General features: G+C 46.9%; 1 protein-coding gene across 1 annotated transcript in view; it reads right to left on the minus strand.

The window, feature by feature from the left end:
• The window catches only part of rsrc1 (arginine/serine-rich coiled-coil 1), a 108,127-nt gene that overhangs the window by 55,486 nt on the left and 37,588 nt on the right, over positions 1-15,053 (minus strand). The window contains exon 6 of the mRNA XM_030380496.1: positions 2,052-2,103. Within this exon, the coding sequence (XP_030236356.1) occupies positions 2,052-2,103 (52 nt within the window). The remainder of the gene's footprint in view (positions 1-2,051; positions 2,104-15,053) is intronic.

Genomic DNA, 15,053 nt, shown 5'->3' on the forward strand with positions numbered 1-15,053 from the left:
AGCGGGCCAGCCGAGGGGGGCTCATTACAGGTCCACAGAGCCCTCCCGACACAAAGAGCTGAGCTGATTCAGCCAGGGGATGATCTCCTCTCTACTGACTAGGGAGAGTCCATAGATGGACAAAAGGAACAGGAGGGGAGGGGGGAGAGAGAGACAGAGAGGGAGGGAGGGAGAGAGAGAGAGGGAGAGGATGGAGAGGAGAAGAGAGCAGCAGGCTTAAAAGATGTCAGGAGACCCCGAGAGGCAAAGGCTGGCGGGCGCTCAGAGAGGAGGAGGAGGAGGAGGAGGAGGTGGTGGGAGGAGGAGGAGGAGGAAGTGGAGGTGGGAGGAGGAGGAGGAGGAGGGCCAGAAGAGGTGGAGGAGGAGGAGGAGGAGGAACAGGGGAGCATGTTTAAGCCGGGGCGGTGGGTTACGTCAGGACATTAACATTCACACAACCTCCAAACATCTGCTGCTTCTTACTGCCCCTCCACCACGTCTTTATCTTCCTCCGTCCGTTTTTGAAGAGATAGAGAGAACGGAGAACGAGTGAACTGGTGTTTAGGGGGGGGGAACAGTGAAAGAGAGAGAGTAGTGGAGGGGAGGGGGGGGGGGGGGGGGGGGGTCTGTGAGTAATCCATCTGTTGGCTTCAGAGAGTAGACAATAGATGCTCCTAATGATCCTAATAATGTCCTAATAGACACACACACACACACAGAATCAATAAGCATACATCAAATATGGTCTACAATTAGGGAACTATGTGTCACAACCGCAGCGATGAGAGGGCATCGGGAGAGGCACCGGAAAAATAAACATCCAAATAAACACAAACAAACACAACGAAAGCCGAACAACAGAGGATGCCATTGTCTACGGCTTTGTCACCACCGCTTCATTGACACAATCTGTAATCCAGTTTGGATTTTCCCCGCAGGTGATCCTGTGTGCGATAATACGGCCGTCCCAGCCACCCTGACAGGCCTAGGAGAGGCCCGGCGCGGGGGGGGGGGGGGAGGGAAGGGGGGGAGAGGGTCTTTGATTAGGGCCGTAAACCTGTTCAGTGGGAAGCGTCTGGGAAAAGAGAGAGGAAAGCCAGAGACCGGTCCCGGAGCACTAAACCCTCTGTCGTCTGCCTCCGTGTAGCCTGTGGGCCCTGCGTCTGCCCTGGCCTGCTGCACTCGCCCTCTGCGTTTTATGATGCCGCTCGGCCATTAGCATCACATTAGCCGCCAGGAGGGAGGGAGGGAGGGAGGGAGGGAGGGAGGGAGGGAGGGAGGGAGGGAGGGAGGGATGTTGAACCACATTATGGGCCGAATGCTTCACATCATATAGAGAAGAATCATCTGAATGTTCAATTGAATGAATAATAATGACCCCGTCCGGGAGGGAGGGGGGGGGGAACACAGAGGAAAGTATCTGTTCTTCAGAGTGAAACCAGAGGAGAGGTGAGATGTCCTACGGTAGGAGGAGAGACTGGGCCCTGGCTGAGGTAAGAGGGGAGCTGACGGCTGATCTATACGTGATGTATAGCCGCCCGGGCTCCTTCATACATTTCCTGCGCTGAAAGTAGAACCCTGTTCTGAGGGGTTAAGCCGCGTGCATGTATGTGCCTGTGGTACAGTGTGTGTGTGCGTGCGTGTGTATGTGCGTGTGTGTGTTTGTGTGAGAGAGACTGTACACATGCACGGAGACATTTCTCTCCACAGTCAATCTCTGCCTGTCCCATCTGGCTTCCAAGCCCTGGCCCAAGAATACACACTGAAGTATAGATATATGTACTGTATATATAGATATACACCAAAAACACACACACACACACACACACACACACTGGAGTATATGAATACGGAGGCACAGGCTGACATCCATGACTTATTTACGCTAGGGAGTGTTTGAAAAGAAACTGCGCTGACTATTGGAAAGTCTCAAAGTGTAAAGAAAGTAAGGGGAAAGATGGGGCTTCTGTGTGTGATTTAAAAATACATTACGTGAAAAGGTATTGGACGATACAAGTCGGCGTATCATTAAGAGAGAAAAAGAGAGGGGGTGAGAGAGTGTGGCCGCCTACCTGCCGCTTGTAGAACCATATGCATCCGAACCTTGGCCTGTTCTGCTGGCGTCTGGAAGAGGGGGGAGAGAGAGAGACAATGACAGAGAGACAGAAAGAGAGAGATAATGGTTATTGGGGCATAGTGGCACAAAATATATACCTGACTGAGATTTGGTGCCTGACCATGTTTGAGCAAAAAAAAAAAAGTATATCGTATTTGTACACATTAAAAGAGAGCAGCCCACAGACCACAAAAACAGCATTCAGTATTCACACAGTGTGCATGCATACAGACATCATCCCCCCTCAATTTCCCCCCCCCTCTGTCCCTTTGGGCACCCGTTGTTAAATGTTAACCATGAACCATGAGACAACACAGAGGGGAAAGGGGGGAACTAAAACCCCGCTAAGCCCGTCCGCGCAGACAGCCTGGGGATGGCGGAGTCACGCAGGCAGCCGAACGAGGGCACACTCTGACACGCCGGGGACGATCAAAGAGCAAGAGACACACAGAGACACTTACAGAGGCTAAGAGAGCGAGAGAGAGACCAAAAGAAAGGGGGAAACGCAGAGGGAAAAACAAAAGCCTGCGATAGCCGGTCTACGGAGAATTGGATAAGAAGAGAGGAAGAGAGAGAGCGATTACACACACTTGCCATCCCGCCACTTGTTGGCCATGGGTGTATCCATGTGCACACTGGCGTGCGGAGTTTGTGCACGCGCACGCATGTGTGTCTGTGCGTGTGTGCGTCTGTGCGTGCGTCTGTGCGTGTGTGTGTGTGTGTCTCTGCGTCTGTGCGTGCGTGAGACCGTGCGTGTGCGTGTGTGTGGGGGGTGGGGGGCTACATGCCTGACTGATACGACGGTTGTATCAGTAGGCAAGGGTAGTTCTGTTTGCCTGCTACTGACTGGTCCTCAGCGGGACTGGCTGTAGTTCCAATATCCTCACTATTAGTCTTCTTATGAAGGGTCATAATTGTCGGGGAGGAAAGTCAACTGCGTGACGACTCTATAAAAGACGGCCCCCACCACAGATTGCTCCCCGTGGCCTGTTTTTCTTGTTTCTCCCCGTCTGCGTTGCGACGGAGGCTGTGTTTAGGATAAGAGAGGAATTAAATGCTAATGGGGATGGGATGTGAGCGCCCTGCCTGGGAGGATCATTTAGACGACACGGCCAGAGCACTGCTGACAGACGACTTACACCCCTCCACCACCCATCCCCCCCTTACCTCCCCTCCCCTTCCGACACCCCGTCTTCCTGTTCCCCCCGCAGCACCTCTGCCCCCCCTACCCATCCCACCCGCCGCCGCAGACATCACATTTATCAAACTGTAAACTTGTCACTTTGTAAAAATGTCACTTTTTCTGCGGCAGTCTGGGAAATATAATGACCCCTTTAATGTGCCGGTGTCAAGGCGCCGTGTCTTAGACGGAAAACACGTCAAGGGGCCCTGCACACACACACACTACCTGCTGCACATTTTATCTGTGGAGGGGTGTGTGTGTGTGTGTGTGTGTGTGTGTGTGTGTGTGTGTGTGTGTGTGTGTGTGTGTGTGTGTGTGTGTGTGTGTGTGTGTGTGGGAGTCAGAGGGGGGCGGGGTGTGTGCCGGTGACACAGCGGATCACAATCACATCGACGGGTACTGCTTGACAGCTTAAATTACCATCTCTATTATACCGAGATAGGGGAAAACTCTCAACACAGCCATATCTATAACCCCTCACTCACGCATGTACACGTGCACGTGGTCACACGTGCCGACGAACACACACACACATACGCGCACACACACAAACCCCCACGAAGCAGTGATTAGCAAAGAGTTTAGTTTTGGTGTAACCAGTATCCTACAGTAATAACACACATCAGACAGCTTAAATGGCCGGATCACTGTGTGCACAGCGATCATCTTAGTTACAGCTTATTATGACATTTCCTTGGTAATTAAATTAGCATTTGTTTACACTGGCCCGAAGGCATGTGCCGGGCTAAATCACACCCTCTCCCGCACGCACATATGCACTCACACGCATGCGGACAAAGCTGCGCACAAACACAACACACACACACCTCGCCAGGTCTTAAATATAGGAAGCAAGAGAAAACAGATTAATGGCTAATGAGGGAAAGACTGCAGGCCCACAGCTTCCAGTTGTAAATGAAGGCTGAAATGGGATAATTAATCTCGAATTACAATAACAACTAATGCAATAGAAGGTACTTAGAAGTCTGCGGAAAATATAGCGGAACAGCAGTGCTCGAGCACAAACACCCACACACTTGTGAGTGTGAATACACACACATAAACAAACACAAGCAATTATACACAAGAAATTATTTTGCATCCCACTAAACCCTTTTTTTTTTCCACAGGCACGTGTGAACTGCAACTGTGTGTGTGTGTGTGTGTTTGTGTGTATGTGTGTGTGTAATTCATTAGTAAACAATAAAACGGCGGTAATTGTGCTCCCACGAGACGGCTCTGTGTCCGCCCCGCTGGGGGAGAAGCGGATGGCGCATCTGAAGAGACTTCTCCCCTCAATTAGACCTGCGCCCATACAACACACACACACACACACACACACACACACACAGATGTAGAGAGGCACTATGGGGAAGGAGAAAAAGGGGGAGGGAGAGAGAAAGGGAGACCATGATGAGGGAGAGACGGAATGAGAGACAGAAAGAGGGAGAGAGAACAAGAAAAGAGACAATGAAGAGAAATTGAGAAAGATACAGAGAAGGAAAGAGACTGATAATGAAAAAAGAGACAAGAGAAAGTACCGGCGAGAGAGAGAGAGCGAGAGAATTGTGTGAAAGGCAATGTCTACTCTGCTCGAGCTTCAGATAATCACCATGGTGAAAAAGAGAGGGAGAAGATTTATTAATTCCCTCCGAAATTCAGAAAGTTTGGAAACACAAGTAAGAGAGTTGAAGAAGTGAGTAGGGAAGGCGTCGGAGAAAAACGATAGCTATTATAACTCTGGTTCTATGATTGTAGGCGTAGCCGTCTAGGATTCGCTTTATGGGCTTGAAATCGTTAACAATGTACCAATCAACGTGGGCCCGCCCACATTTTTCATGGCACAGTGCATACAGTGCGGTGCATAGCAGCATTCGTCCTCCATGTAATGGAGGGTATAGCAGGTGGGAAACTAGACGAATATGCCTACAATCATACTAAACTATCCCTACACAGCGTGGTGTAAGCACATGCATCCTACGTGGCCAGCCAAAACAGCTGCTGAATAGACATTGACAGTGGAAAAGGCCAAACCTTTCTCCAGTAAGCACTATGAGAAACTAAGCACACTACCCACCGCACAATGAGATGGGACCACGTGAATGCTGTCACACCACTTAGAAAGCGCCCCACCTTTCCGTGTAGAGGAAGGAAGTGGAAGGCACGTGAGCACTCTGAATAGTGCTGATAACTTATAACTTCAGTTCAGAATCAACCTCTCAGAAGCCAAATCCACAACCACCCGACACAAATCGTGCGGGCGGTGAACTGTCCAGTGTGCTTGTGTAAGCGTATCCTGTCTGACCAGCCCCGTATCCTGTCCTGTCCAACCATCTACCACCCGATGGAGGTAGATCCTACTGGCCGAGAGATAGAACCCCATCCTGCAGTTGGTGTCCTCTGGACGTAAACAGGTCCATCTGACCCGTCCTCTGTGGACGCCAACAGGTACACCTGACCCGTCCTCTGTGGACGCCAACAGGTACACCTGACCCGTCCTCTGTGGACGCCAACAGGTACACCTGACCCGTCCTCTGTGGACGCCAACAGGTACACCTGACCCGTCCTGTTGCAGAAAGAAAAGGGAGGACGAGCCCTGCTGTGCACCGCACTGTATTCACAGTGCTGTGGAAGTGTGGGTGTTGATTGCAACATTGTTGAAGTTTTCAGGGCATGCAATTGCACGCACAAGCTTATATGGCGGGGCCTGCATGAAATAGAAGTGGTCCAAAAAGCACACAACTGATCCTAATTGTTTCTTTGTGATAAGTCGAGCCGAGGTCGTAATGAGGTGAATCCATGCAGTAAACGATAAGAGTGCTAATAACATAATAGTGCCTGGGGATACAAATAAAAAGAAAAAAGTGTGTGTGCGCACACACACACACACACACACACACACGAACACACACACACACCACTCTAAAAAGAAAACACTTCCAATACCAGTCAAATGAGATCAATAAGTGCCTCCATGAAAGAGCACTTGAAGGAGACCGGGGGCATCAAGGGAGCAGGCTCTCATCAGGAGAATGATCTATATAATAAGAAAGGGCACGCTATGGGCCCCGGCAGGTGGCAGTTTGTTTCCTACGCTTGGTTCCTGCTGTGCGTGTGTTCATTAAGGGATGTTTTTACAATGTACACACCGCCATCAATCACATGGGCCAGGTGGTGTTAGGGGAGAATCTCCCTCTGCCTCACTCCTTCTTACACTCACTCTCTCTCTCTCTCTCGCTGGCTTGTGGAGCTCTTGCCCCACTCTGTTGAAAGGCCCATTGGATGCGTGTCGTTTTTAGTGTCTGCATCATCTTCCAAATATAGACCCTGACAACCACATTAGAAAAATACTAATAAGTTAATTCTGACCAAGATGAAAACAATGTCATGGCCCTGTATAATGTGTGTTTTGTGGGGGGGGGGGGGGTCTATAAATAGTAATTCAGCCCACTGTGTGAAACACACGCACGCGCACACACACACACACACACACACACACACACACACACAGAGGTGATCGAGGACAGCCACTCCATCACACCACATTATCTCAACATCTGTCATCTCACACCCTCTGTGAAGTCCACCCGTGTAACTTTAGAGTGGCGACTGCATGGGTTCTGGTGGGCCAAGAACGAGAAAGAGGGCCTTGTGTTGCATTACATTAAGACTATGAGCCTCCTCACATGACAAGCTAAACCTCTGTTAAGTACTGAGGCGGGCCTCTGAGGCCACACACATGCGCGCACACACACACACACAAGCACACGTCATTTAGGCAGACAAATGACGTGTCTGTGCACGCCTACGTCAGTGAGATCCACAATATCACGTTAAACTGGACCCTCCCTGGCCTCACTGTGTGTGTCCACTCATTCATGGTGTGGTGGTGGTGGGGTGCGCCTGTTCACTTGAAACCACTTCATCTACCCCATTCACTGCTTTCACTCTGCTGCTTCGAGGGGCTTGGATTAGAAGAAGGAAGAAAAAAAAAAAAGTAGGAAGTCAGGGAAGAAAGACAGACGTAGAGGAAGTGGGGAGCAGGTGGATGAGAAGAAGGAGAGAGAGAGAGAGAGAGAGAGAGAGAGAGAGAGAGAGAGAGAGAGAGACAGAGAGACAGAGAGACAGAGAGAGAGAGAGAGAGAGAGAGAGAGAGAGAGAGAGAGAGAGAGAGAGAGAGAACGAAGAACAGAGAAGGAGCGCGTGTGCCCGTGCTAGTGTGCGTGTGAGAGATGGTGGTCGTGTTGTATGATTAGTGGAGCTCTCCAAGCGTCCGACACGGTAAGCCATCATCTGCCTTGCCGGCTCCGTGGCACGCGGAGCAGCGACCAGCAGAGTTTCATCTCATCCCCGCCTCGGCTGCACCACTCTGCAGGATACAGGAGGCCTAATACGGCCCGGGCTGAGCCCACGACCGCGGATGCTCCATCACAGGAGTCAAGGGGAGGATTAAAGACGTGATGTATATAACACCCGTCGGTGGGGAGACCCTTTTGATGCATTTAGGGCATCTGGTGATTAAAAAGAAACAAACGTTTTTTTTTTTTTACATGGACGTTGAGGAATTAGAGGGAACAGTCACATTCAGCTATTAGTAAAATAAAATATTTTTTGTTGAGATTCAACTGTAAACATGATGCAAGGTGAAGACAACCGCCATTACGGTAGTTTAGTATTACAGTAGTAAATACTTAAATACGCTATGTTCATCTTTAATTAAATTAAAAAAAACACTCAAGTTGAGGTTATGAATGAAAAGGGGGACCAACAGTAGAGTCAAAAAAGTTGACAAAAATATAGAGTGAAAAAACAAACAGTTGGTGAGTCCGTGCCGGGCAGGTCTGACCCGGGACCTCAGTCAATGTCACCGAGGAGGTATGCGTAAGTCGATTTATTCAATAGTCATCTCAAAGCATTCTCAAAGTCTCATTTGTTTCTATTTCCTTTAATTTGTTGACTTATGTTTGGCCAGCAGCCCCCCAGCCAGCTCCTCCCCATTCTCCCACACCCAAAACAGGATGAGGGAAAAGCCAAGCCCCTAGAAAATGCAATATTTCTGTTTTTAATATCAAGGTCTATAAGATCAGGGCAGAGACGGGTTCCACTGCAATATGTTTATTTATATATTTTATAAGTGGAAAAAAATCCCACCTATTGGAGAGGGAGGCAGAGTTTATATGTGTGTGTGCGTTTGTGTGTGTGTGTTTGTGGGGGGGGGGGGGGGGGGATTGTGTGTGGGTGTGTATGTATATTTGTGTGTGGGGGGACTGGGTCCCTGTTGCCGGGCTCATCTTATATGAAAAATAATGTTGTGTATGGCTATACTTTTATATATAATGGCAATATGGGATCAGGCCTCTTTTACAATGTGCCATACTTCAGGCTAGAGCTAACAGCATTTTATGGGCCGCCAGCAGTTCATCTTCATGTCTAAGGCAGGCAGGAGCACTGCATAATAATGTCGTTTCCTGCCCCCAAATGCTATTTCACGGGCCGGGGCTCATTTCTCAAACTTCACCACTTTTACAATTCCCCAAACTTTTATTCCCCGTCATTATTACCAACAAGATTTCATTACGTATTTAGAATGTAAACAAGTCTGAGTAATGACACCCTCTCATCTCCCTGGATTCATTCCCACTGATGGCTCTGCCGTGCCTGCCACCGTGCACGCCCTAACACACTCCACACACACACACAGACACAACACGCACAAAAAAGCACACAAAAGACCAAGCGACGATGAAGCAATTCACAAAAATACAAACACACAACGAGGCGTGTGTAGAGGCATGAACATAGACACACAATTTCAAACACACACACAATCAAACTCCCACGCAAACATTGTCCTGACCGTGAAGAAACCCAACACTGTTAATGTGTATCCCGCAAAGTGTGTGTGTGTGGTGTGTCTGATAAAAGGGTTGTTGTTGTGTGTTTGTGGGGTGTGCGCATGTAGGTGGTGAGGTGAGGTGAGGTGGGGGGGGGGGGGGGGGGGGTGTTTGGTGGTGTTTGGTGGTGGGCTGGCGGAGGAGGGGTTTTACACTCAACTCGCATAAATCATGTAGAAGAAAAATGAGCAAATGTGCGGGCCAACTCATCTTCTCCCCACCCGGAGAAAATGAAATCCACTGGAATACCTATCAAAACTGCAATCATCCAGAGATAATATCTCCTTTGGTCTATCTGCACTTTCCGATTTAATTTCCTCCATGCCCTTGACATCCAGCGATACCATTAAGATGAAGCGCATACAGTACGGGAGTAGCTCTCCCGTTTTGATATATGAGGCCCCCACGCTAAATGTAATATCATCATTTGAAAATTAATGCAATCTCTCTTTTATTTGGGATTTTTTTCACTTATTATTTTATTTCTTTTTATAGTGGAGGCGAAGGTGTCGGCGGGCATGGGGGGGGGGGGGAGGGGGAGGAATAAGAAAAGGTTGAAGCGGCGAGTGGGGCGTGACAGGGGGAAACAAGATGGAGGAGCAGAAGTGGAGGGAAGGGAAACCGGTCAGCAGGGCCGAAAAAGGAAGAAGAAAACACCGAAAAACTGGTAAAGGGCTGGGGGGGGGGGGTTGGGTGTTGTGCTGCCAAACCCACCACCACTCTACCCACATGCAATTAAGTATGGGCAAGCCCCAAGTCAGAGGTCACTCAAATTACTCCATCATTGAGCAGTGTCGGCGAGATGAGAAGATCCCTCTTCCCCGCCCCCCATCCCACATACACACACACACACACACACACAAGCGCACGCACACACACACACATACACCACATGGCTCCTCCCATCTCCCCACTGCCACATCAAATATGATGAAATCATTAGTGTAATAAGCATGGAAATCTGTTTGCAGATTATCAGCCTGGCTCTACCTTCCTCTTTTATCTGGCCGTGCTCACCCTCGCTCTATGCATGACAGTATCTCTCGCCCTGTATCTCTCTTTCTCCCTCTCTCTCCTCTGTCTTTGACTCTGTATTCGATACAATTAGATGACGGAGGGAAGGAGGAAGGGAGCTGGAAAATAAGTTAGAAAAGCTAAATGTCTGTGATAGTGGAGATGGAAAGATAAATGTAAAGAGAATGAGAGAAAATAAAATATGTGTCAAGAACCATTGATATTTAATGTGTCCAACTATTTGGCATCCAACAGTACGTATACTATACATTAACGCATAGATGCTTATAGAGGCCTCATTTATACATTCATAATGTATAGTGTAGATATGGAAGGCCAGTCTACGTCTCTGGTATTTGTGCGTCTTTGTACGTTTCTTTGCACGTGTTCATTGCATCTATCTGTGTGTTTATGCTTGCCTGTGTGCGTGTGTTTTGGTGTGTATGTGTGTTGGTGTGTGCATGTGTGTTGATGTGTGCGCGTGCGTGTGTGTTGGTGTGTGTGCGCGCATGTGTGTTGGTGTGCGTGTGTGTTGATGTGCTCATGCATGTGTGAATGTGTGTGTTGGTGTGTGCGCGTGTGTGTTGGTGTCTGGGTGTGCGAGCGCATGCGTGCACGTGCGTGTTGGTGTCTGGGTGTGCGAGCGCATGCGTGCACGTGCGTGCACGTGTCCGTGTGTGAGTGTGTTTTGCCTCTCCACATGCTGGTGGCTGTCTGTCAGTAGGTGAGCCAGGCTAGGAGACATGCTGAACTCTTCACCCTACCAAGGGACCAGAGTCCCTAATGGACCCCCCGTCTACTGATCTGCTCTCAGCAGGTCTGCTGAGAAAACCTTCAAGTCGCTATATATTCATTTATTTTACCTTCTAAACATAAAACGTCTTCCTTTTTTCTACCATGGTATATTCTCCTCCCTTGTCTTCTCAGCAGGGTTTAATGGGTTGTTCCGGTAGATCAAAAAAATGAAATAAAAAACATGAACCTTACCCGACCCCTGACCCCGGACTGGCCTGTAATCCGCCCCATTAGTGACTTAACACCTCATCCTGCTCGGGCTCCCATGGGGGGTGGGACCCATCCAGCACCCATGGCTGTGGTACTAGTCACTGAGTGAGTGAGCCATGCTGGTGAGACTGAATCTTTACGTACTGATTGATCGGCACCCTCTCCTCTCCTCCTCTGCTCTCTTTCCTCAGCCGCTGCTTGTCAGTTTATCTCTGTCGCTCACTCTCTCTCTTTATGATTGTTCACATTTCCTGTTACTCGTTTGTCTCGGGTACAGCACATTATAATGTAACCGACTTCATTTGGGCTTATGATTCTCCTGGATGGGTTTGTGCTTGTTTGTTTGCATGAAAGTGGATGTGCTATATGTATGTGTGTGTGCTTTTGTTTCGGTAATCATTTTGTGTTCGTATATACGGGTATGTGCATCTGCGCGCGCGCGTGTGTGTGTCTGAGTGCGTGTGCACGCGTGCGTGTGTGTGCGTGCCTGTGAGTGAGAGACACCATGTGTGATTGAAAGAGTGTGTCCGCAGTAGCAGAAGAAAAGTGGTGCACTGGGAGCAATTAAAGTTAGTATGCCTCTCTTCCTTTCTCATCGTATCCATTTAATCACATGAAATTAGAAAAAAATAAAAATGAAACAAAGCCCAGCGATGAAACAAATCGCATAACCAAAACCCAAATGTCCTCGTAATTATCCGAGCAAATCAGTAACACGTCAAGACTTAAGGATGCATCTCTTCACTCTGCGAAACTAAGTGCTGAAACTACTTTAAACAGGATCTTGATAGACAATGCAAATTGGTTTGGTTTTAAACAATGAAGGCTCATTTGTTTCCATTACAATGGTAGTGATAGATAGCAAAAGGTCCATCGCTAAGAGAATTGTCTTGGACTTCGCTAAGTGGTTATAATGACTGTATAGTGGGCTATATATATATATATATATATATAAATATGCATGTAGCTGATGCTTCACTATTCAACAGTAGTATATCAAATGAGGAATATTTTGGAGGAAGCGGTGTAGAGAAGGAGGAATAGGAGGGTTAACAACATATGACAACTCCACGCGCACACATCCACGCGCACACACCACACACACACAACACACACACACCAATCCTCAGAGGGAGACAAGCTCCAATATTTACAGTCCTCAGTGCTGAATCCTAATGAGAGCCTACCTCTCCTCAAGCCGCTGATGACTGGGGTGCAATCCGCCCAGACGTATAAACACACCCATAAATTCACACACACTCAATATTCACATATTCAAATTCCGCAAATGCATACGCAAACATAGTGATGCCCATCCTCTCATGTGTGCGTATGCGTGTCCATGTGTGTGATTGTGTCCATGTGTGTACTTGGGTGTGTTTGTGTGCGCACTATATTGTTAATATACTCTTTAACTCTTAAGCTATCACCACAGGCGTTTAACAGCCCGTCAGTGTAAAAAAATAAATAAAAAACTATCAAACTCAAGCGTATTATTGTGATCCCTGTGGGTCCACTTAGTGTGAAAAACCAAATAACACCAAGTAACACACACAAAAAGGCTACGGTAACCCCTGCCAAAAGAGCTCACGCGCGTACAAATAACATTCTCACACATATCCAGGGAGGATCAACCTATCTAAGGGGCTCAAAAAGTTTTAATAAGTTTGTGTATAACCTGAGTTTACACACGCAAACTGGTGCGCACAAGCACATTTAAAAGGTGACTTTGGTCAGTTCTGCTCCCTTAGAAGAATGGTGTTCTGCGTTTCTGTGTGTATTTGCAGAAATAGTGTTTCTTTCAAGACTGTGGCAATGTGTGAGATCTATGTATCAATGTATCACAGCCTTTCAAATGCTTTGGAGAGGGAGACGGGGGATGGCAGCTCCTATGTTATGAGCTCCACTACATCATTAATACAATACAACATCACCAGGAAAATATGATGGTTGGAAAGATTTACTGCCATATTTCTGTATGTAATGTCGCATGTAAACTAGGGGTGCAACTGATCACAAAACTCAGTGTTCGGATCGGGTCAGGGGTCGGATCATTTTCGGATCAACAACAAAAAAATAACAAGACAAATGTGACTTTAAATAAAATCTTCAAATGTGTAAAAACAAAATAAAGTGAAAAATTAGGTAATAATCCTGCTTCCTTTAAGCATAGTAAATATTTTAAAAAATGCATTGTATCCACATAAAATAAAAAAATTAACTCAAGATGACCTTGGGTTAATTTTTTTTGAAAATATATTTTTTAGAACAATTTAAAACAATATAAAGTGCAAACTGAGGCATTATTCCTTCTTCTTTTAAACATGGATATTAAATAAAATAAAAAAACCTGTGTCCAAAGGAAGCACAGCAGACCTGGATTTAGAACTTTAAATTCAGGATGTCTGCATTGCCTGGGGAGAGTTTAGAGTCTACACTCTCCCAAGGCAATGCAGACATCCTCATCTTTTTTTTCCAGTATCGTAGCGAAATACAGTTTCTGTCGTGCCATTTTGTAAATCCATTGATGCCTGTTAGAAAACTCATTGCTCGTTGACCGGAAACAGAAAGGGGGGCTAGTAGTAGTCTTTTTGCTCGGTTCTAGCCTTACTGTTGATACGGAGAACCGAGCGAAAAGACTACAACCAAACATAAACAGCCCTCTCCGTTTCCGGTCCGGTTTCCGTTTCAATGGGATTTACAAAATGCCAAATAAAACACGACAGAAACTGTATTTCACTATGATACTTGATTAGGAACATCAGCAAACATCACTAACCACTCAGTGAGTTGCACATTTCTGAAAAACGAAAGTTTAGGGTTGTTTTAAGGACAGGTTTGTGAATGACCATGGCCAGCCCTTTCTGAGGCAGGCAGGGGCGATTCGAAAAGACAGGACCAATAGTCAACATTTATGTGTCAACCACTATATTTCATCCTAGACAAACCAGAAAGGGGGCTCAATGTGCTAAATACTTGAATTGTCGTTTAAACATGCGTCGATCACGTGAACGCACAACTTTTATTTTTTTTGCATAGCCGGTCCATCACTTGCGTCCCGATCCGTGAGGGTTGATCGTGTTCTAGTTTCTATAATGGTTTAAAATATAATAATGGTTGTAATACGTTAGTATCGAAGTATGTTAAGTGAACATGAAACAAAAAAGTAAATTGAAAAAGAAAGAATGTTCATAGGCTCAAGTCTTTCCCAACAAAAATAGATCCATAACACATGAAACTAGACATATCGACGCATATGCATTTTTTGAAGAAAATGAATGTGGTTGGGTTGGCCAACTCATCGTGTGCGCAATATACCGCGAGCATGCTTACATTCTAATGCTAACAGGGCTAATGAGCGAGCAAGCTAACATGGTAATGCTAGCAAGGCCAATGAGCAGGCAAATCGAGTTTCAAGTCCCTGGTCCGCTTTGAAGCAGACTTGTGATTGATTGATTGATTAATGGGGTTGATAGTTTTTGTTTGATTGTGAGTTATGGCGCCCCCTGTCGCCAAAGATGTTCTATACTTACTATACCTGCATATGCACAGTTTCTGTATGAGAACCAACTTTGACAACTCTGCGTTGTTCACCTTCAGAGTGGTTGAAGTCAACGTTTTATCACCATTGACTTCCATCATAAAAATAAGCACCTGCAAAAGTGGTAATTTGTAATTTATCCTGTGATGTAATTTTTTAAGCTCTGTTTATAACTTCCCACATTACCTAAGGGAAATGTCCTTGATGTGCCAAGGAAGTTCTGAAACCCTTGGGTTCTCTGAAGCAGACTGAAGGATTGAACAACGGCGGCTCATGTGCACAATCATAGTTTTGCAAGAATCGGCCATGACTCTGCCATCA

This window comes from Gadus morhua, chromosome 16 (assembly GCF_902167405.1).
Source record: "Gadus morhua chromosome 16, gadMor3.0, whole genome shotgun sequence".
NCBI classification, from domain to species: domain Eukaryota; kingdom Metazoa; phylum Chordata; class Actinopteri; order Gadiformes; family Gadidae; genus Gadus; species Gadus morhua.